A 23,735-nucleotide genomic window follows, 5' to 3' on the forward strand; every position below is an offset into this window, starting at 1 on the left:
CTGTGGCTTTGAGCAATCTGTCCATCTGTGCCAGCTCCTTCCCTCCCAAAGAAGGGCACCAGCAGCAGAATACAGCGTTGAAAGTAGAGGGCAGTGCCAGAGACTCTAAGGCGAGGAGCTGGGGCCCCAGCCCATGGGGCTCTAATTCTGGACAGGATTTATTCCAGAAAGAATACACAACTTGGCAGTGGGAACTCAGTCCCATGGATGAATCCTTCAGTGAGATGGAGAGCATTAACATTGAGGATGCACGGGCTTCTATCTATATGTGTTTAGATACCACCTCATTACATAAATGCATTGTGGTATACTTAATCTCTACTACCCAAAGGTTTTTTGTTTGTGTGTTTGTTTTAAGTCACTGCAGAAATGGAAGTAAAAGAAAAATAGAGTTGAGAAATTTTAATGGAAACAGGGTAGAGTCAATACCCAAAATACATGCCATAAGGTCCTATAAAATTTCTAGAGGTAGGATAAAAACTTAGTTACGAGCTGCTTAGTGGCCTGAGCAAGAAGGAAAACAGGGGCAGTCACAAGCTTTATAGTGTTCAGAAGATAAACCAACAGCAACTCAGAGAGGCACAGCTTTTCAGGGTATGGAGATCTGAGCGGCATTTTCTACAGGTCCTCACACAAAGGAGGTTACCCATCTGTACCCTCCCATGGGTACACAGGGCTCCTGCCAGCCTACTGGCTACTGGTGTGAGGCTGCTCATACATTTCCTGCCTCCGTCAGGCCCAGCTCAGGAGCTGAGGGGGCCTGCCCACAGACCCAGCTGGAAAATAGAATAGGGGAGCACTAGCATTTCTATTCTCCCAGAGACATCTCTACCTGAGATGCTGCTGGACACCAACAGAGGTGTTTTCTCAAACCTGGGGATGAAGGAACTGAACAGCAGCTTTTAATTCCCCACCTGGCACTGGGAGCCAGTGTAAAGTTGGTCTTGGCAAAAATGAAGGTGTAATTAATGAGATTATTAAGGGAGTGAGAGTTGCAGAGCCATCTCCAGCTGTGGGGCTTCACTTGGCTTACCCTCCAGTGACTCACTGGCTTATGAGCAATCCTCATACGCCTGATTTAGAGGCCTTACTCACCCTTCAGAGAAAGACTTTAATGCAATAAAGCAAATGTCAGCAAGCGGGATGCAGCTTAGCACCTCTGCCCAGCCTGCACCCAGCTTCCCATTCCAGCCATTCGACACCTGGACAGGCCTGCACAATGGGCAAGCTTCCAGGGCACATTCCAAGGCTGAGCAGAGGCTCAGAGATGTGAGACGGGGGAGGGACCTCAAGCATCAGCTAGATCAAGCCCTGAAGTTTGGTCCACAGACGTTAGAGATTAGCTGCAAAGCACGGGAGTTAAGGGCGGGGTGAGGGCTAGAACCCAGGACTTCCTCCTGTCCATGCGCTTCACTCCCCTTTCTTCCATGGAAACCCTGCTTGGGTTCCGAAGAGGGGCTTGAGCTGAAGGAAATGCAGGTTCCCCAGTGTGGGTGGCGTTCTGATCTGCGGACTTTCCAAGAAACCTGTGGAGGGAGAGTTGGGGAAAGGAGAAAGCATGTGAGGAGCAAGGCCCCAACCACACAGCCTCTGAGGGGAGAGATTTAGAAAGAGCTAGGCTGTCCTGGGCTCAGCCCGCATCTTGCTATTTGCTGACACGGTGCCTGCTGAGAGAGCTGGAGGCCTCCTTGGGCCCTCCAGAAGCAAGGGGTATGGTGGAAGCTCCATGTCGGGCACCAGTTGACTGGAATGGTGTAAATAACAGCCAGTTCCTGGTTTCCTCTAAGGAAACAGGCCCCAAGAGCTAGGCTGGAGCGGAGGCATAGGCAGCCATGGGGAGAAGTCATTACGGCCCCTTCCTTCCACCACAAAGGGAATCACTCAGAAGACAAGTTGACTCAGCCGTGGATTTAAACCCACTCATTGAGGGATTTACCTTGGAACTCCTGAATTATCTGAAGAATTAGTTCCAAGGGTAAAAAGAGGGGGGCAGGCACTGAAGGTGAATCTTCCTCCAGTTCACTTCTCCATCCCTTGGCCATTTCCCAACCTTTTCTGAGTGTCTGCCATGTGCCTGCCAGGCACCGGAGGGGGGACGCTGACCACAAGCTTGGCACTTAGGCTTGCTAGAGTCACGGGTCTTGAGCTTTAAGGGACTTTCGGGATCATGCAGCTCAGTTCACTCATTTCATAGATTAAGAATCTGAGCTCCAGTCAAACTCTCTGCCTGGGCTCACGGGAGTGAAGAGCCCAGAGTGGCTGGGTGCTCTGACCACCTCCCCATGCGCCTGCATCTCCGTGTGGACTTCTCTTGCACAGGAGCTTAGGGAAGCCTTCAGCAGGAAAGCAGTTGTTCAGATCGCCAGCTGGTGAGCAGATACACAGCCTCACGCCTACAGCTGCACGTCCACCACCACCACCCTAGACGTCATTTGGAAATACAACCCAGTGAAGCAGGCTGGGGCCCCAGCTAAAGGTATTCTACCTTACCAACTCCGCAACATGAAGAAGTGCCTTTTTTTTTAACTATTTTTATTTTGCACTATAAAAAACAACAACAACCAACAACAATGCTTTTCTTCACATTTGTTTGGATTTTAGGGAATTATTGCCTTTTCCCCTGGAGAAATAAAACCTACAGACAAAAAAGTAGTAGTACCACATTGCAAAATCCCACAAGTCAACAGCTTGAAGACAACCCCCAGGGGCAGGGAAGAAAACAAGTGTCACAAGAGACGAGACAAGCACACAGAAGGACAACAAGCTGGGGAAACGACCGTTTCAATGCCACTGACCCCAACAGCAGGTACCCCTTTTCTCCTGGCACCCACTGCCACCACCTCAAAGGGGTGATTTTTGGTCTAGGGTCTGAAGAACTCTTTTCAAGTGACACAAGAGTTGCTTTGAGGAGAGGTGCAAGGAGAAAGGTTCAAGTATGAATGAGAATCATGCCAAAGTCCACAGCCAGGGAAGAACCCACAGGGAAAGGAAACCCAGAAGGGTCTGTGTCTTGCTACTTCAACCAGCTGCCTCCACTGGACCCCAAGACGGCGTCTCAGAAACATCTGAGGGTTCCAATCAGCATAGGTCATGTCCCTACAAACCCTGCAGGGTTACTTCCCTGACTAGATGGTGGTTGGCTTATGTCCTGAAGCAACAGAGACAGATGCTGAGTCTGCCAAAGTTAAAAAAGGTGGAAATTGTGCTTCCTTCAAAATGAATTGGCTTCATTAACTGCCTTTTCTCCCAGTCTAGCAAATGCTTTCTCCCCCGTTGCTGCAGGTATTTATTGCCTTACGCTTGAAATGAAAAGGCGAACTTTGAGGTGCAAGGACTGGGCAGTCCTGAGAGGGCAGAGGGTCTGGAAGTACAGTAGTCAGCACACGCTGTGCTCTCCTAATGGCTTGGCCTTCCTTCAGTCCCGAGAACCTATCCCCGAGGTCAGTCTGAAGTTTGTTTGCAAGCCCGGTGACCATTACTATCCCACTGGGGCAGTGGGACAGGGAGGTCTTCAGTATTGCACAGGTATGAAATGTCCACGAGTTTAAAAAACAAAATCACAGTTGTTCCTGGGGCTGGGCTGGTTCCCCCATCCCAGTTTTAGCAGGATGTAGCTGTGGCCATGGGGCTCCTGCTGAGCTCTGAGACTGTCGAGTGGGTGGGCACTGGCGCCAGCACCGAGGTAGGGAATGTGCAGTAGGAACCCTGCACGTCAGGGCTCAGTGTCTGCAAATGAGCTTTGAATGAAGAGCCAGCTGCCTCCCCTTGGCAAGAGGGAGCCTGAGGGGTGGGCGTGGAAGGCAGGATCTCAGATTCATACTGCAGGAGCTGGCCCATGAAGCCAAAGTTGGGTGAGATCACACTCCTCCTCTGCTTGATGTAATCAAAGGCGTCCTTCAGGCGGAACTGCTTGGTCTTCATGAGGTAAGCCATGCAGATGGTGGGTGAACGGGAGATCCCAGCCTCACAGTGGACCAGGACCTTGCCTCCCTTTTCCCTGACACAGTCTGGAAGGAGGAAAAGACAGTAGGAATGAGCCAGGATTGGAACCCAAAGGCAATGCCAAAACATAAGAATTAAACACAAAAGTGGCCTATTTATCAAACCGTCATGCCAGTTCAACAGCTGTGGTCCCACATGAGACTTTTGCCCGTCCTTAATTGCCACTGGTGAGGATAGAGCTTTTGGGGTCCTACCACTGTCTATCCCCCATGTAGGACCCTTATAGTCCTTAGAGCAGCTTTCCAGTTCTCCAGGATACTTGCACAGATTCTGCCATTAGAGGCGCTAGACCGGGAGTAATCGCTTCCCAGGGATGCCATCTTAACTTGGGTTCCATGGATGGGTTTCAAGAGGACACTGGAAAATCCTTCAAATTGCATGCAAGTTTTTATTGAGTATGCACATTTTTCTGAGGGTCCCAGGCACAAAGACTGACTTGGAGAAACAATTCTTGTCTCTCTGGGTCTGATTCTAATGGTGATGACCTAGCCCCCATCCTGGTGGAGGCCTGCCAGCCTTCCCGGGCACCCTGTCTGGCTCTGCCAGGGCGGATGCTTGGCTGGGTCCCCAGGGTTCCCATCACCAAACACAATAAATAGTGCACAGCCACTAATTATAGCCCTGGCTAAGTGACGCTTACAAGATGGAGGATATAAATGGCTTTCACAAACTCCATCTTGCACAACAATGGGAGTCACTGCTATAAAGCTACCACCATCAGTTAGCATTCTTTAGCTCAATATGACAACAAGGAGGTCGGCTTCCTTTTCTGCTCTATTCATCCCCCCCAAAAGAGCAACAACTGTTAAAAATGGGAAGGGGTAAAAGGCTAAACATATCTACACATCAAACAAAAACCACAAAAAACAGACTTTCAATTCCCTGTCTTGTTAGTGAGAAAACAATTACATCACAGGAAGTTAGATGTACCTGGCACTACGTGAGGCCACAGAATGCAAAAACACAAGATTCTAAAGGGCAAGTAAAGTCAGCCCCCTTACCCACCTTCCTTTTCAAGTTCAAGGAGTTTGCCAATGAATCTGCAAGATCTAAAAGCTCAAGTTTCTCAGGACTGAGGGAGGAACCCTGGAGTTTCCTCATCAGAACAAAAATCCCAAAGGACACCCCAGGTTAGCTCATTAGAGGTGCCCCCAATTCAGTCTGTGACTCAAAAGAAAAAAACCATCCCTGTAAACTAGCTCAAAGGAGAGACCACAAATCCCTAGGATTACAGGGTCGTGGCTCAGACTTTCCTTTGCTTCTACTGGCTTCCTTTGTAGTCTAGCTTCTAACTGGCCCACGGCCACACCCAAGGCCTAGAGTGCACGGCTTCTGGACCCCACTCTCCCCTGCAGGGCTTGTCTTCCACATGGCCCTTGGAAGAGGTGAGTGCGATTCGGCCTCAGTCCCTCCTTCTATCAGCAAGGCAAGGAGTCTGGGGAGAAGCATCCTGTGCTTTCAAAACACTGTTTGTGTGGTTGTGTACACAGAGACAATACAGACACAGGATGGGGAGGGAAGCTTCTGAGACATGGTTAGGGGCGGGTTTCATGACCTCACTGAGTAGCTATCTAGGTAATTAAATAACAGGTTGAGAAGGGCAAGGCATTCCCAGGGACAGGGAGAACAAGTCAAGGGCTTCCCACCCTGAACCCATCATTTCGGCTGCCTCTCAGAGACTCTGAGGGAATCATCTCAACCCAGAGGCTCAGAGGACAAGGAGGACAGGCTCAGCCTTTTGCCTCTGGCGAGTTTCTCATTTTGGGTTTCCTGTAGAGCAGAAATCGTGTGTGACAAGCAGAGGGCCCACCAAGCGGCTGATGGGGGGCCTTTAATTGCTACCTGCACTAAGTCATTACTGCTGTGCCCAGCATCTGCCTTTTCCCCTCCAACATCCTTCAGAACAGGATACATCTCAGCTCCAACTATGCGCATTAAAGGGAAGGAAGCACTCTGGAAAGGGAGGCGAGACCACAAAGTCTGGTGCTTGCAAATTTGAGACAGAAAACGGTCTGCCTGGTCCCCCAGGGAGAGGGATGGGGGAAAAAGAAGATGTCAAACAGAGGAACGACCCAGGCTACAGTGAGGAGCTGGAAACCCAAAGCTCAAAGCCTTTTCCAGGCAAAGGGACCAGAGGTTTCCAGGTCTACACAATGGAATAAATGAAAACTGCCTCACAGAATGTACAAAGGAAGCAAAAGATGCCAACTTTCCCGCACATAAAGCATGGAGCTTGAGTCAAGTGCTATCTTTAATCCAAAACTAGCTGAAAATGCAAAACAAACTGCCCTCAAAGCAGTTTGCCAAAAACTATGGAAAGCTGCCAGGGCCCTCGGGGCTCAGTGCGTAAGTAGTGTGCTCTCCATCCTTCTGTTTGCTTTTAAAAATATCCCAACCTACGTAGAACCACGGTTAGGGTGCTTCTTTCCCTCCCCTGCTTCCCTGGCGTGGAGCATTACGCACAGAGGCCCTCTGCTTCCCGCCCAGCTACAAACAAAAACAAGAGCAGCAGTGAGCACAGCCATAAAATTGAATTAATTCATTTATCTTGCTAATTAAAGCTCCTATTAGTAGCAACTCAAATCTTCCCGTGCCTTTTCGGTGACTGCGTCCCTTCTTGGCTCCAACTGTTGGTGGTTGCATACACAAGATACTTTTCTTCTTGGTGAAGGTAGCCCCCATCAGTACGTCAAAATCCAAGGTCACGTGTCCCTAGGGGGCTCCCAAAACAACTGAGGGCGAATGGCTGAACCTACCAATGAAGTCTATTGCTTCTTGAAAGTGGGAGCTGATGTCGGCCGTGTGACTGTCCTCCACAGGGATCCATTTGTAGTGTAGGCGGGTCGTGCAGGCCTCGGAGGTCCGCCGGGACACATTGAGCAGGGCCGTGATGTGCAGGTTGGCAAGGAACTCGCACTCGGATGCATGGTAGGCACTTCCAAGGTAGAGGAACGGAAGGATTTCAACAGGGCCGCCCTGGAAGCAGGGGCAAAAGACGACCAGGAAATACTGGATGAGCTTGCTCATTTGGGAGAAGAAACCAAACAACCCTGACCTGTTTGTTTTAAGGTGGGAGGTTCCCTCTCTGGTTTCCAGGTAGAGAGAGTTCAGAGCCAGGGCAGTTCAGCCCAGAGTGTAGGTGGAGCCTCCATCCTGGCAAACTCTCTACCCTACATTGCAGCCTCATGACTCAGTGACAGCAAAGCCCACACAGCACAGATTTTCATTTTCTTGCACATATCAAGGAGGTAGGAAATGCCAGCAGCCTTCCTATGCTGCCAAGGATGAGAAGCAGTGTGGCATCATGGGAAGAACCAAGAGGCCCTTTAACCTTGGGGCAACCTCGGTTTCTTTCTAGATAAAATGGGGAAGGGTTCAACAAGGTGAGCTGCCCCCTCTACAGTCCCGAGGTTTTATATACTGTATGTCACCAAACCTAGGACACTGTTGATCCTCAGATGCACCCAGATTTCAGAGATGTTAAAATGGGTCCCCTCTCCCACAAAAAAGTATGCTTCTTAAGAAGTGAAAAGAACTACTATCTACCCCGGAATTCTCAGATTAAGAAAAGCTGTTAGGTCATGAGGGGAGGGGCTTCCCCCACCCCTGATCTTCTTTGTGTGCGCTCAAGGGTTTGGTGAGAGATGCTTACATCCTCATCCTTTTGGGAGGCCCCCCACACACCAGGTTTCTAGTTAAGGAGGATCTCGATGAGAACCAGGAGACCATCGACCCTGAGGCAAAGCTAAAAAAACCTGCTAGCTAGTCAAACTCTGGCAGCTCAGCATTTCCAGGGTGGCAAGAGAAGCCAGTGATGTTGGAACAATGGGAGCCCCTGGAGATTTAGAGGGAAACACTGAGCTGGAGGCACAGGGGCTGTGTCTTTGGGAACCTTTCCCATATCATCCATCCGCTTCCTGTGTTTCCATTTCCTGTCCCAGAATAAGAGCGGAATGGAAACTCTCTGCCAGACCCATACTAGGGAAAGGGGCATGGGACCAGGGCCAGCAGCAGTAGGCAATTCTCAAATTACCCAGGCTGTGGTGTTTGCTTTTTCTTTCCTGAGAAGTCAAATATTACAGCAAAGGTCAGTTTGGCCGCTTGGAAGAAAGTTATAGAGAACTTTACAAAAGGTAATAATAGTAACAACCAGTATTTTCATTAGCACCTACAATGGCTGGCCCCTGGGTTTAACACTTTAGATGTACCTACATAGATCTCTCTCTCTTTAGAACCTGGTAAGCGCTGGCCTACCAGGCCTGGGATCTCATTCAACTTCTGACGCTCAGCCCAACACACCCCTGAAACCATGTATCTTTCCTTTTCTGAATCTTCTGTTTAGACTCAAGAGGAAGAAACCAAAGGTTAACACCATCTCGCCTGGCTTCTCTCAATGCAGAAAAGCTTCTAAGAAATAGCAAGAGGGGGTTCCCCAGATGAACCCTGGAGACACATCAGGGCCTCCCCAGTCCTCACTTGGCCAAAGGTCTGTGTGCTCTCACAACATCCTGCCAATTCTTGTTTCTCTTTCACTTTCTGAGAAACCAGGGGAAAACGCCACCCAAACAAACAAAAATAGAAATCCAGCTAGGCCGGATGCCCACAGCTTGCAAGCCAAGGGTTCATCAAACACATGAGTATTTTTAATAAAGGAAAACAAACAAAATAACAACCCTGGCACCACGCCAAGCTAACAGGCTTCCTGACCAAGGATCCCATTCAAGGAAAGGTCACCTGGCTTTACTCAGAAGTTCATCCCCAGGGGCAGATCTCTGCTCATGGCAGGCAGCTGGCATTTTAGGCAGCATCTGGATGTTTTCCTTCTTATGATTTGGATATGGTCTTATTTTGTGGGAAAAACTTGAAAAGCTCCTCCCACCAAGTCGGGTGCCTAGAATGACCCTTTTGTGAAAGAAGGCACGTGGAAAACAGAACAAGGTCCTGAAAAGAACCAGAACAGGGAGTTAAGAGAAGGGGGTTCTGGGCCTAGTGCTGCCACGAACCGAGCAGCAGGACGCTTTGCAAATCAATCATCTCAGTGGCCGTGAGACAGTTTTTCCCTCTGTAAATTGGGAAGGTGGGTTTTAACCTCTGGTTTCTGCTATAGATTTGGGTCATCGCTCCCCTTTTTGTCATCTTCCTGCATCATAGGTAACCCCCTGACTGAGCCTTCCACTTTTTCTTCCTTTAATGAGTTGTCAGAAAGTACAGTTCTTGGAAGGAAAAAAACCCACACGTTTGTAGAAACATGAAATCCTCTAGTGTCTCTTGGTCTCCTCTGGTTTCAGAATTTATGAAATTAGAAACCCTTAGAGAAGCCTGCTTACCATCCAAATAATAGTTTCTCTACAACCCTCTCAACTTCTCCCCCTGCCCCATTTCAGTTAAAAATACCAACAAGACAGGCCTTGACAGTACTGGGTTGGTATGTAGAAACTGGAACAGGAACAATTACAAAGAAGATCAACACCGGAAGCCTGAAAGTCAGCTCTGAAACATCTTCAGAGAACCTAAACCGATATTTCGAAGCTTCTCTGCATCTCCCAGGCCAGCTAATAATAATGTATCTTTCACTTCCCCTTTTCTCCAGAAGCTGTCAAGCATCCTGTGGCTCGTTTGCTCTTGTCAGCTTGTTTGCTGGAAGGAAGCCCATTTATTCTTGGATGGAAACTCAAGCTGGCAAGCAACAGAGGCTCTCTAAAGCTAGAGGGCTCTGCCAACACCGTGAGCCACAAGAGAACCAACCACCTTGGTTGCTGAGTGGTTACTGAGGGGTGGGGGGGTGGGGGTTGGCAGTCAGGGTGCTGAAGAAGGAATGGAGCCAGGAGATGGGAGAGCACTTCCACAGCCATGTACCTGGTCATAAACCGGTCTGTAGCTGATGTTGAGCACTGGTTTCCCACACTGGCTGATGAGGGCTCTCTCAGTTTCAATCTTTTCTTGGGAAATGGGTTTTACGTCCACGCAGCACTCAGGATATTCTGAGTAGAAAGTCTCATATCCCCCTTCAAGAAAAGAAAAGTAAGACAGATGTAAGCATTGATTTCTCAGGCTGTCAGAACCTGCCCAGAATTAATCAATACCCTGAGTGTGGAACAGTCAAAAATATTGGCTAATATAGATTCTGGTCATATAAAAAAAATTGAGTCAAACCAACTAATAGTTTCAGAATAGAAATGGGCTTTACACCCACACACACATGACACACATACTTCTAAAAAGCTCTAGTTCAGGGAGGCAATGATTAACCTTTTGTGTCTATCAGAAGCGGCTTAAACTGTGAAAGGAAATGTATCTGACATCCAGCAAATATTAACCAAATCCCTCCAAAAAACAAAAAAACTTTTCTCTTGTTTATCTAAAATGCAGATGTGATTATCCAGAATTTCATTCATTCGAAAGATTGATACTCCTAAACTGGTCTGTTTTGTCCCTAGCCCATCAGCTCTAAACTGGATTCTAGCTGGAACTCCCCCTATTCATAAGGGACTAGGGGCTGACCTGAGGTTTACACTCAAGGCAGTAAAACAGCCCTGCCCTTTCTCACTCCCAGGGCGCTGAGAACAGAGCCGACAATCCTCTCTATAGGTCCTATTAAGAGTAATCAATCTAGTTAATTACCTTGCAAACCAAACTGGAGGAATGAGGCTTCTGAACTTAATTCTCAGTCCCCAGAAGTAAAAACCGTCTCTCCTTTTGATGACCACGTACCCTCCCTTTCTACCTCCTTATTACTCTCCCCTCCAGGAGCCCTCAAAATGTAAGTCAACTACTGGCAGGTACGATTCTGTAAAAATCCTTAATATCACATTTAAACTTCTCCAAATGGATCACTTAAGGTAAAAACTCTGACCAACTCACAGGGACTTGAGCATATAAATAAGACTTCTCAGGCCCAGTAGACTCAGTGGGGAAGAACCACATGAAAAAGTGGCCTTGGAAGCTTCAGAATTCCAAGCACTGAGGGGTGAGCTGGCCAGCTTCATCTGGGGAAACCCTGGTTTCCAATCCAAAGAAACCTAAGTCACTTTCTAGAGCCTCCAGAAAAGCTGCTTCTGCCTTTTTCTGGCCCAGAGAATCCACTTGGGGTCAAGTCATCAATGAAATATGCATTCTGGGACCGTGTTATTTTCCTAAAAGCCCGTTTTTCCTTCTGTCTTTTGGTGTGGTGACAGCCCCATGTGGAGCACATGGTGATTTTTGTAAACCCCTGCAGCAGACAAACGGTTAATGGATTACATGACAGTCTCCAGCTCCCTCCCAGAAGCTGCGGCCAATTCCTAGAATGAGTCATCTTGCCATTACAGCTTCCTCTCAGCTTGCTGGAACTGCCCCCGCCCCCATTCAGTACACCCAAATCTCCCCTGTGGTCACTTCAACAAATAGCCCACTGGGCCTATGTGGACGAGCTTCTGGTCCTCTCCAACGACCATGTCCCCGGTCACCACAGGAGGCCAGGCTGGAGGCGGAAGGTGGTAGAGGTGTTTGTGGCTTAGCTTCCCCCTCCCCTCCACCGTAGCCCCTGGCCTCCTCCTCTTCCAGGAGGCAGAGAGAATGCCAGACTTAACACTGATCCACAGCTTCCTCGGAAGAGGTGTCCCTAGTTAGTAAATCACTTCCTGTGCCTGGGCCTCAACATTTTGGTTTCCAAGAGACAAAGTGAGCGATACAGGATGGGAATCTGGAGTAAGAGTGGCCCAGGCCCTCCTAAACCTCAGAATGAGGCTTGGGAAAGAGAAGCCTTCAGACTGCCCCAGCTCTTGGCTTTAAATAGAGCACTTAAGAGATGGCTGTTAGGAAGACAGACAGGAGGTGCGTGTGTGGGCTGGGTCCTGCCTGCCTGTTGACAAAATAAGGCAGGCAGACAAAGAGTCTCAGTGTAGTTGAGGGACAGATAAACAGGCCCTGCCTCTTCAAGTTGGGGTCAGGAGGAGTCCTCCAGATTAGATGGTCTCTGTCTTCCACCCACTTCCATCAGAGGCGTGGAGAGACAGAACATTCCTCTCTGGTGCCTCACTTGGGTCGCAAGAGCCCTGGCAATACTTTTGGCTGCTTCAACCCTCTTCAGAGGGATTCTGCTTTCCATCACCACCGCATCACCAGGGGAGGAGAGCAGAGAAAGTGCATGGATGTATAAATTGGCACTGACACCACCATTCGGTTATCATCTCAACAGAGTTTTGGTGGGGGGGGGGGGAGCGCTTAAAGGGAAGTGTAAAAAGGCATTGTCTCCAAGATCCCAGATGCCACTAGATTAAAACCTCAACTCATATCTGGACATGAGTTGGGTAAAGAAATAAAAATTCTTTGGCAACAACTTAACATTTAGTAGTGTCATAAGGGTAAGTATCAAGCAATTTCTACTGAAATTTAAAATGCACATAACTTTCAACCTGGCAATTCTATAACTTTACTGAAAGACAGTGCACATGCAAAAGCATTTGGACACGGGGCCGGCCCTGTGGCGGAGAGGTTAAGTTCACAGTCTCTGCTTCAGTGGCCCAGGGTTTCGCCGGTTCGAATGCTGGGCGCGGACATGGCGCCACTCATCAAGCCATGCTGAGGTGGCATCCCACATGCCACAACTAGAAGGCTCCACAACTAAAAATACACAACTATGTACCGGGGGCTTTGGGAGAAAAAGGTAAAATAAAATCTTAAAACACATTTGGACAAAGATATACTGGATCACACTGCTTCAAACAGTGAGGCTGGAGGCAACCTAGTGGGTATCAGCAGGGGACTGGTTTAAAAAGTGAACCAGAGGGGCTGGCCCCGTGGCCGAGTGGTTAAGTTCACACGCTCCGCTGCAGGCGGCCCAGTGTTTTGTTGGTTCGAATCCTGGGTGCGGACATGGCACTGCTCATCAAACCACGCCGAGGCAGCGTCCCACATGCCACAACTAGAAGGACCCACAACGAAGAATATACAACTATGTACTGGGGGGCTTTGGGGAGAAAAAGGAAAAAAATAAAAAATCTTTAAAAAAAAAAAAAAACTGAACCAGACACATACGCTCTGATATGGACAAATCGCCCAAGATCTAGCTGGGTAAAAGAGTCAGGAAGAGGAAATACACAAAATCATTCTATTTTTTAAAGATACTCATGGAAAATTAACTTATTTAAAGATCAACAAGAAACGGTTCATGGTTGTCTCTGGGGAGTGGAACTGGGTTCTAGAGTGTGCGGAAGACCCAATTTTTATTGTACAGCCTTTGTGCTGTTCAAATTTTTACCTGTGTATGTTACTTTCATTAAAATTTTTAAACATTTATTTTCCTGAGATGTGAGTCTACAGAGTTGCCTACTTGCGGTGAAGTAATTTCTAAACTGTCAGCATGGCAGTTTGGGAGGGGTGGGGAGCAGGGGCAGGACCAGGAGGGGTTTCCTGGAACAAATCTTTCATGCTACTGGGGAGGGGGAAGCTTTTCCTGTACTCAGCGCTAAGAGCAGGAGACAAAAACCACATCATGAAGAGAAAGAAATCAGGGGCCACGTGAGAAACCTCTGCAGAGCCTGGAGGGCATCCCTCCGTCCCCTGGGGGCTGAGCCTGGCTGGAAGAGGAAGATTATCTTCTTCTGCCTCTGTTATCTCCCTAACAGGAACAACAGGGGACAGTCTGCAAGAGGTGCTAATAGAGGTAGGAGCTGCCCAAGCGCCTCTGGAATCTCCTGGCCCGACTGTGTGAAATTCCCCAAATTGCAGGATTTTAAAACAGGGCCCTACACTGTACATCTCAAGGGAGCTGGACCAGAGTTGGAGGGGTCTCCAGGCGCAGTCTTGGCTGAGCCCTCATCTGTGCACTGCGGGCTAGGTCTCCCACACATGTGCGGGTACAACAGACTCAAATACGAGGCGGGAGCGGTCATGGGAAGTGACCCAGAAATCAAGGTCTTAAGCTTGAGAGTCAGTCACTCACTCACCACCAGAAGTCAAAATCATCTCCCTAGCAGGTGTAATGGACAGACTGGTGGCACAGTTTCTGGGGGTCTCACAAACCAAAGGCCACGGAATCCCCTCCTCCGCCACCCTGCGGCACCTCTCTTAGGTCCTGGCTCGCTAGGCGGCCCGCCTCCCATCCCGGGCTGATAGCGGGAGATTGGCCCTGATTTGGCTCAGGACTCAACCGGGGATGATCCCCGGGCGGGGGAGGGAAGGGGTGGAAAGGGTGGGAAGGCTGTTAGCTCCAAACTGAGCTAGAGAAACGCCTGAGAGGAGAAGGGGAGGCCGCAGGAAAACAATAAAAAGCAATAAAACGAAATGGAAAGGAAGGGGAGGGGTTCGCCAGGGTCAAAAAGGCAAGTGGGGTCGGTGAACACAGCCTAACGTACGTTAATTGTCCAGGCGGCAGGAAAGGGGACACCATGGCGCCACTCTCCTGGGGGGAGGTCGCGACCTGCTGATCCGCCAGATCGATATATCAGGAAGACCCAGAGCCCGGGCCCCCGGGAGAGCGGCGAAGCCCGCGCCAGGAAACGGGGCCCGCGCCCAGCACGAGCCGACGGCCCCCAAACTGCTAAGCAACCGCTGCGTAACCAACCCACCTGGGCAGGCGCAGAGGCCGTCAGGCGCTTTCGAGGAACGCGGGTGGGGAGGGGGAAGCTCTGAGCGCTGACACTGGCAGTGCCCGCCCTAGCGCACGTCAGGCCCCAGAGTGCAGACTCCGGCAAGCGGAGACTTCCCGGGTTCCAGGGTCGAGGAGGGCGCCCCGCGCAAGGAGGGGACCCAGAGCCCGGGGCCGTCCTGGCGCGGAGGCGGGGAGGGTGACAGGGGATCGGCGGCCCCGACGCGCTCACCTTTGAGGAAGTAGACCCGCGGGCCGGCGGGCAGGCAGGCGAGCAGCGAGGTGAGCACGACGCGAGCGGCGCTCTCTTCGCGCAGCTTCTGCCAGTGGCGGCTGCCCTGGTCAAGCACGACCACGGCCGCCACGCCGCCGCCGCCCTCCTGCAGCAGCCGCGCGCGCGCCGCCTCGTCGGGCAGCACGTAGCGCGCCGACACCGCGCCGCCGCGGGCCCGCCGCAGCACCACCGAGTTGAGGTTGACGTTGAGCGAGCCGCGCACGCTCGAGGCGGCGAAGGCCAGGTAGGGCCGGCAGTCGAGCACCACGCAGCGCGCCGCCGCCTCCTTGCGGAGCATCTTGCGCAGCTGGCGCCCGTCGAGCGACGTGACCTTCATGCCGCCGCCCAGCGGCTCCGCGCCGCGCGCCCCGCAAGTGCCCACGGCCAGGGTGCCCGCTGGCGAGGCACAAGCGAGCGACCCGCGGGGCTGCGGCCCGCCGACCGAGCCGTGCGCCGGAGCGGCCGCTCAACTCTTCCTTCCCGCCCAGCACGCTGGGCGCCGAGCCCTGCCACTCGCCGCCCCAGAAGCCGGGGATTCCGCCAGCGCGCAGCGTTTTATGTGAATGAGCGTGCGGCTGGTGACGTGGCTGCCCATATAAGGCCGAGTATGGGCTTTCCCCGCCCCTTCGGGCTGTGGCCACGCCCCCGGGGAGCGGGAGGCGCGGGCCGGGCGGACGGCGTTAGTCAGCCAGAGAAGGAGGAAGTGGAAGGCGCCTCCGTGTGCTCTCTGTGGCATCGCTCGGAGAGACTCACTCGCGCATCACCGGGGACTGCCGGTGGGGTGTCAGGAACGCCATGGGGCCGAGGTGACCCACGCTGTGCGGGAAGAAGAGGAAGCGGGGGAGGCAGGGCCGGCGCCGCACAATCGGGCTTTGAGTTTCATAGACGTAGGTTCAGAACCTGCTGGGGGCCGGCACCGTGTAAGGCAGAGCAAGGGGAGCCCTTGGCTAGTGCCCTCAGATGAGTCAGAAATGGATTCCGATGCTTACCAAAGTCTTTACGCGTGAAATGAGATGATAGCTGGGATTTGCTTCAAGAGATGAGTTATGGATGACTCGAGTTTGGGCTTGTGTTGGTAATCGTTGAAGCTGAGTGATGGGTACTTGGGGGTTCATTATACTGTTTTCTCCACTTTTTGTATGTTTGCGATTTTCCATAATAAAAGTACCCAAAAGTAAAAATGGAGAGAGAAGAGCCAACAAGTTAATCTCCCCAAATGGATTCTGCCCTCCAAGGATTGACAGTACTTTTCTCTGTCACCTTCCAATGATAAGTAGAATAACTGTTTTTTGTGGAGCCGTTTTCTGGCCCCTGGAAAATCTGTTGTGAAATCAGCTGCAGCATCAACATGCTTCCATTGACGGAGCTCAGACCAGCCGACTGTCCAGGTGGCTTCTGGATTTGGGGGATTATCTGTGGATCAACTATAATCCCAGGCTGTCTGCCCCCACCAGTCCCCAGCAGCTTCAGCTTCCCATCCGCTGCCTTGGGAAACTGGGGCACGATTCACCCATTCAGCAAGTATTTATTGAGGGTTGGTTTTGTGCCCAGGCTCTTCTAGCTGTGGGCACACGTGTGAGGGAAACATGTCTCTACCCTCAAGCTCACTAGGAACCATATTATTGTTGGCTGGAGCCTGCCTCCACTAGAGAGGGGTTTGTTTACTACCGACATGGGGGAATGAGGCTTTTAGAAGGAAGCAGAGATCAAATTCTGAAATCAAATGCAATCAAACTGGACACCAGATAGCTGACATTGCCTCTGGTCACAGCTGCATTGAGTCAGAGGCTCTGTCCTCGTCCTGCAGTGGAGTCTTAACGACAACGTAATGTGGGGGTTTTCTTTATTTTTGATGTTATCCATGCCAGCCATCCCTGCACCTGGTCCTCCCCAGTGTCACTGGTGCCATCCACACCCAGACATTTCCCCAAAACCACACATGTATGGAGCAGCCATGGCCTCTTTAAGGTCCTGTAGTCAGTATGGAAGAGCATCCAGGGTGAGGAGAGCTGAGGTGAATTTCGAAGAATGAATCGAGGTTAGCCAGGCCGTGGAGGGGGAGGGGAGCATTCCAGGCAGAGGAAACTGCTTGAGGTAAAGAAGAAAAAAGCAAACCCAGCATGGTATGTGCTGGAATTGTGTGGGAGACTAAGGCACTTGTGGCGTTTATCAGAAAATTAAGCAGACAGATGACGGAGGGACTTGTGTGCCATTTAAAGCATTTGGATCTTATCCTTTGGCTGGAGCAGCCCCCAATGAGGGGTCTTACTCAGTGACCTGGTTGGGGAGCATTTGGGGGCCTCACTGTGGCAATACTGTGGAGGATGGATGTTTTATTTGAGAGCAGGGGTGGGTTAGTCCAGACCTGAGTCATGGAGACAGGAGGCTTTTGTGGGTAATCCAGGCCTGAGCTGATAAGGGCCTGTGGGACTTGGCAGTGATAGCAGCAATTGAAGAGGCCACACAGATGGGAGAAACATTTAGGAAGTAAATTGCCGGAAGTGTTGGGATGGGGAGAGAAGAGTAGAGGGTGATGCCAGGGTTTTAAACTGGGGTGACTGGGTGAATGGTGACATCTTTAGATAGGGACTGTACAGGAACAGGTCTGGGTGGGTAGCAGGAGGAGGAAGGGGTGAACTTTAGATGTATTAATAAGTTAGAGTTGATCTTGGGCCCCCCAGGGGGGTGCCCAGTAAGCAGTGGGGTGGTCCGGCAACCAGTGTAGGATGGTCATCCGTCAATCAGATTGCTCCCTTCCTTCCCATGTCCAACAGATCACCAAGTCCCAGAATCCTGCCTTCCAGATCTCTCTTCTGACCTACCCTTTCCAGTCCCATGGCCGGGGCCAGCATCATGGGTGTGTGACCTGTGCAGCTGCACAGGGCCCCATACTTAGAAGGACCTCATGCTTGGTTTAATGCTCTGCTGTCACTCTCTTGAAATTCTTAATTTTTGGACAAAGGAGTCTGCTTTTTCCTTTTGGATTGGACGCCACAAATTATGTAGCCTGTCCTGCCCGTGGCTGTAGTTAAAGGGCCCCATTATCCAGCCACCGGGCCCTACAGTAGCATCCTGTTTCCCAAGCTCTAAGCCCTCTCTTTGCTCTCTTGTCCTCTGCATTGTGATCTTTTTAAGCATAGATCTGAGCACAGAGCCCATCTGCTTTGCTCAAAAACCCTCAGTGACACCTACGCACGGTCTGATAAAATCCAGATTCCTTAGTGGAACACCAAGGTCCTTGTTCCAACCAATTGGCCATAACCCACCTCTATCCTTGTTTTTCTCCCTACCCCCCTTCCCCATTCCCAGGCTCCAGTCACAACAAACTGCCTGTTTCCTCAACTTGCCCAGCAAGGTTGCTGCCTCCACCCTTTCTTCAGGCCTTGACGGCCTCCGCCATTCCTTCCTATAGGAATCCTTCTTCACCTTTACACGCCAACTCCAGAGCTACTGTTGCACCTCCAAGAAGCTGCCCCAAAGCCCCCCAGCCTGTTAATCAGTCGCCCTCCTAGGGGTCCTCACACTTGTGCGGTTTCCCACTCCCCCAACCTGACACAGGAGTGCTATCTATCCTCCTATCATCCTGCAGGCTCCAGGGCCACACTCAGGACTTATCCCACCATCTGTGACTCCCGGCATAACACTTAGCACTTGGTAAGAGCTCAATCAGTCTTGGTGGAATGGAATTCAGTGCTTGCTGAGACTTGACAGCAGCTGGCTTTTTAGGAGGCACTTGGGAAGAGAGTTGGCCAGAGCATAAATGAGGGCCTTAGACCCTGGGTAAGGAGGCAACATAAGAGACTGTGGATGCACAGTCTCTAGGATCAGGAACTAGAGTTCATCGGCCACAGGCCTAGGAGGAAGAGGAGAGTGTCTGAGACCGGATTTGGGTAAATAACCATGCCTGTGTACCCTACTGGTTTGGAATAGGGGTGAGGGTGAGTTCAGGAAAAAAAGCAGAATTTAAATTAACATGTGAGTGGATGAGGCAGGACCTTGTTCTATTCGTCATTCTCTCCCATTCAGTCTCTGCTGTGACCAGCTTTTATTCGCTTACCTAATATTAATAGAGTGCCTTTTGTGTGTCTAGGCGTTTTCCTCCCCATGGCCCTCCCATCTCTCTCGCCCCCAGGATCTTAGAATGGAGGAAATACAATGTTCCGTCAGGGGTACAGACAGCACTTGCTGTGTGACTCCTGAGAATCACTCACCCTCTTAGAGCCGTGGTTTCCTCTGCTATAAAATGGGGACATTAGTGCCTACCTGCTAATGGTGAGTGACAGTGACATAATGTACCTAAAGCTGTATTGCATGATGCAAGCATAAGGTATTTTTATGGTTGTTGTTGCAAATAATATTATCCATCAGCAAAGCATTCACTCATTTACTCGGTCCTGATGCTGGTACATTCAGCTTCCTCTTCTGTAAAATGGGAGTGAAAATAGGACTTAGCTTAGAAGTGCCTATCAGGATTCAGTGAGTTAATACATGTGAAGTACTGAGAACAATGCCTGGCGCATGTTAAGAACTCAATAAATGTTAGCTAGTTGAACAGACTGTAGTATTTGTTCTAGCCAAGAAAAGACTGTTTTCTAATGTCACAGGAAAAGAAGATGGGGGTAGCCATGGCAGGAAAGAGGGAGTTACTTGCTGTCTTCTGAAGGCTCACTGAGTAGAGGGGGATATGTAAAGAGCAAAATCCCCAGACCCACTTACAGTAAGGTAGGAGAGACAAGAAGCTGTTCACACAATAATAAGTGCTAAATTGGATGTTTTGATATTGAGAGCGGACGAAGAGAGATCAATAAAGGCTGGAGTATAAGAGCAGGCGAGCCTAGGAAAGGAGTTTTGATTTGCTAAATAACCCCTCCAATTCTAAGAGCAAGGACTTTCAAGTGTGACACCCTGAGGTTTAAGCCCCTGGTCTGCCACTTACTGATTCTGTGACCTTGGGCAAGTTACTTCACCTCTATAAGCCAAAGTCCTCTCATTTGAAGAAAAAAATGGAGATAATAATAGTACCTACCTTGTAGGGCTGATGAGAAGATTAAACGAAGTACCTACGAAAAGCCTTTCTCTGCATGCCTGGAGCGTGGCGAGGGCTCTATGTAAGCCAGTGTTTTTCTTTATGAAAAGTCATGGCAGCACCGAAGCCCAGAATCTTGGCAGTAAGGAATTATAATTCTATCTTGAAATTTTCCAGAGAGGGAGCTTAGTGCCTCATGAGACATTTTTGAATGAGGCCAAAAAAGGAAACAAGCGTATCCTGGGATTTTTATGAGATGCCAGGTATGTTCTGAGCACTTCACTTAATCCTTACAACCACCCTGTGATGTAAAAACTGTTGCCTCCATTTTACAGTTGACCAAGGTCACATAGCTGAAGCCAACTTCCCTGTATCTTCTACCCTTTGCTTCCAGGTCTGGAGAAATACAGTATAAATCTAGACCTGTTTTGAAATATTTGAAGATGGCCATCTTGACCCTTCCCAACCTCTCTTTTCTAAGATAACAGTCCTTGTTCCTTATCATAACAGTTTTCCAGACTCCTAGAAGACATTTTATTTATTTGCCAGAATTCTTTACTTATGATTCCTGAATGAAACCAGGATGCAGCAAAGAATACCCATTTACTCAAAGTTCAAAGGTCCTACAAAAAAAGAATGACTATTAAGGGCCCTAGGAGTGGTTAGAGAAAGGAAGAGAGGGAAGAAGGCAAACACTTGAAAGCAAAGAGATGCAGTTTTTCCCTTCCATTGAGGGGCCACAGTCTATTCCTGAAGAATGGGAGGGGGATTTTATCCCCAGTTCCTGCCTCCCCCATGCAGCACGTCAAGTCTGGTCTAGAAGGTGCGGGGGCATCCTTGAAAGGAAGTGGGCTGGGGGTGGGAGGAGGTTAAAAGGAGCAAGTTTGTCATCTCTCCAGCTTCAGCCCTAGAGATTCAGGCCAGAAGGATAAATGACTAGTGCAACTTGGTCTTTTCTTTTTAATGAGATGTGTGTGCCCTTGAGCGAGCATTGTGTTTACTCCAACTAAGACCTTGGAAGCAAGGAAGATGGTGGCGCCATGGGACAAAAACCACCCATACATGAAATGTCAACAACTTCTGGGTAGAGCTCTCACTCTCTCTCTCTCCCTCCCTCTCTCTCCCTCCCTCTGTAGTTTGGTATCTGTAGATGTTTCTCAGACTCCATTCTTTCTCTTACCACCCTCATGGATTTTGCAACATCTGAGTACCACCTCCTCTATCATCCCTGAAATTGACTTTATAGAGATGCATTAAAAGAAAAAAAAAACCCAAACTCTTATTCTGTCTTAAGCAATAGTATCTGGGGTTTGATAATCTAATTCTATTTTTTTGTAGTAGAAATTTAAATACATCACAATTCAAATGGGAGACTTTTGTCTGTGTACGGCCTACAGTATACAGCCTCTCCTGCCACTAGGATGCCATCCCGTGCTTAGGGAAACAGTCTTTGGGTTCTGGAGTAAAGCAGACCAGTGTTGGGCCCGGGCTCTGCAAATGGCCAGCAATGTAGCCTTCTACAAATGGCTTAAACTCCTCCAAGCTATAGTTTCTTCTTGAGTAAGGTTGGGATAATTAATAATTTGTAAAGTAGAAACCAAATAGTAGACATGAAAGTACCTTGTAAAGCACTTGGGATATTCTTTTTCATCAGTAACTTCCTTGCTCCTGGGAGGGTGGGGGTGGGCTAGAATCCTTTCACCCCTGGCCTACGACTAGTGGAAAACATTCCTAAACCTCAAGTTCAGAGCAAGGGCTTTCCCCAAGTTTCCACCAGAACTCTGCATCTGACCTGCTGTGGGTCACTCTGGGAGTCACTTCCCCTCTCTATGCATCAATTTCCTGTCTCCAAAGTGGGATTACTTATGGCAGCACTTCCCAAACTTGATTGTGCATAAAATCACAGGAGCCTGTTGAAATGCAAATTCTCATTCTGGGGCCTGAGATTCTGCATTTCCAACCAGCTTGCAGGTGATCCTGATGCTGCTGGGCCACAGACCACACTTGGAGTAGCAAGGAATTATAGTACTTAACTCTTAGAGGTGTTGAAAGACTTAAGTTAGACAGTACATCCTGCACATTTAGCCTGGTGCTTACTTCAGTAACTTATCCAATAGACAGTAGCTCTATTGTCAGTTTTATAGTGACTGGTGTATACTGGGGGTAGGGGTGGGTTGAGATGTAACCCCAGATAGAGCAGAGGATGATGAGACTATCGCACCTGTGGGGTTTGGAAAGAGCAATGTACCAGGAGTCAGGAGACCCAGGTTCAAGTCCTAGCTTTATAACTCATGCCATAGCTGTGTGAGTTTGAACAAATCTCTTGACTTTTCTGAGCCTCAGTTTCCCCCTCCACAAAAGGGGAGGAGAATTGAATTAGATGATATCTAAGGATTCTCTCAGCATTAAATCTAAACTTGAGGCCAGTAATCCCTGTTCCACCCACACCACCAAAAGACACCTAATAGGTCTGACCTTGGCCGTAACCTTGAGCTGCATCTGTTGCAGGGATGGGCCTGTTCTGAGCCCCCCTTGACGGCCGGGAGGATGAATAAGAGCCCAGCCTGGTGCCCTTGAAGTTCCTCGAACCCCGGGTGACATCACCCCCGGAAGCCTCGTTCCTCGGGGCCTCGTGTGAAGTTCTCCCTGTTAGGGCAGGATGATTTGCAGCTTAAATGGGAGCGAGTTTGCAGCCTGCCCAGAAAAAGGATGTAAAAGGAGGCATTTTCGACATTCCATCCCATTGCTTCACCACACTGGAGGCAAAGATGATTCACGAGTAAACTTCTTGTAAGCATATATCACACCTAACAGATGCCAACCCTCACTCATGTCCCTCCAGACTCTAGACTCAAGACCCAGGCAGCTAAACCCTGCAAGAAACTTGCCCCTTGATGGAAGAAATGGGCATCTAGCAACCTATTCCCCAAGCAAGAAAAACAAGCCTACTGAGACGCACGAGCCCTACAGCTGTCAACATCCTGCCGGTGCAGCCCCAGACAATTTATTAATCCATAAATCTGTGCTGAGCCCTCACCATAAGCAAACATTTATTGAGCAACTGCTGCATGCTTCTGGCTTGGCAAGTTCACCTAAATATCTTGTTTAGCCTCATTATATCCTACTGAAGAGAGCCTAGTACAGATGGGGGCACCCAGGTTCAGAGAGGTTAGATGACTTGTTCAGGGTCACGCAGCCAGACATTCAGCAAGTGTCACCTACTGAGCAAAGCCCACGAGGCTGAGCTGACCTCTCCCTCTCTCTCTTCTGTTATGAACTTACATCAAAGCCTCTGTCCTTCATGGTTACACTTGATTATTTACTTTTCCCTCTCTCCCCCTGACCAAGGAGCCAGTCAGAGTCCCCAGCCTGGCCCACAGCTGACCCTAGTATGACATTTTGCCCAGTGAATACATGAAAGGGGGACTCTGGTCCTAGCACCATACTGCTCAGCCCTGGGCTGAGTGGGGAAGGAAGAGAAGCCCAAGACTTCATTCTTGACCTCAAGGACTTACTGTCTGGTTGTTATGGACCTGAATCTGAAATCGTGAAAGGGAAAGAAGATCAACAAGTCAATCTGGGTTTGGTCATAGGTTCAAGGGGCTGGGTGAGATCAGAGGAAGAGGGGATGGCCAAGGGCCCACTCAGTCACGGTGGGCTGGGAAAATGTGTAAGAATTGAAAACCAGGGAGGATTTACACAGGCAGAGGGGAGAAAGGCTGTGAGGCTAAAGGAGATGGGATAGGAGGCAGCACAGAGAGGACTGGAGGAAGAGCCAGGTGTGGGTCTCCAGGGAGGAGAAGATATGCTGGGGGTGGGGGTGGGGCAGGGAGGTTCTGGGAACCATAAGATGGGGGGCGGTTAAA

The 23,735-nt window shown here is 49.8% G+C and overlaps 1 protein-coding gene across 1 annotated transcript; it reads right to left on the reverse strand.

Annotated features, from left to right (window-relative positions):
* Positions 1 to 2,865: 2,865 nt before the first annotated feature.
* DUSP5 (dual specificity phosphatase 5) lies at positions 2,866 to 15,409 on the reverse strand. The gene is made up of 4 exons (XM_014851183.3): positions 14,802 to 15,409; positions 9,859 to 10,007; positions 6,759 to 6,978; positions 2,866 to 4,007 (listed from the first exon to the last, which is right to left on the reverse strand). The coding sequence occupies exons 1-4, from the start codon at positions 15,178 to 15,180 to the stop codon at positions 3,601 to 3,603; spliced, it is 1,155 nt and encodes a 384-aa protein (XP_014706669.2). The 5' UTR covers positions 15,181 to 15,409; the 3' UTR covers positions 2,866 to 3,600.
* Positions 15,410 to 23,735: the final 8,326 nt, after the last annotated feature.

This window comes from Equus asinus, chromosome 2 (genome assembly GCF_041296235.1).
Source record: "Equus asinus isolate D_3611 breed Donkey chromosome 2, EquAss-T2T_v2, whole genome shotgun sequence".
Classification (NCBI taxonomy): domain Eukaryota; kingdom Metazoa; phylum Chordata; class Mammalia; order Perissodactyla; family Equidae; genus Equus; species Equus asinus.

Excerpts from the sequence above, each read along its gene's own strand:
- DUSP5 (XM_014851183.3), bottom strand. The coding sequence starts at position 15,180 with ATGAAGGTCACGTCGCTCGACGGGCGCCAGCTGCGCAAGATGCTCCGC. Across the intron at positions 6,979-9,858 it reads ACAGACCGGTTTATGACCAG|GGCGGCCCTGTTGAAATCCT; the intron begins GTACATGGCTGT and ends CCCTGCTTCCAG. Across the intron at positions 4,008-6,758 it reads AGAAGCAATAGACTTCATTG|ACTGTGTCAGGGAAAAGGGA; the intron begins GTAGGTTCAGCC and ends TCCTCCTTCCAG.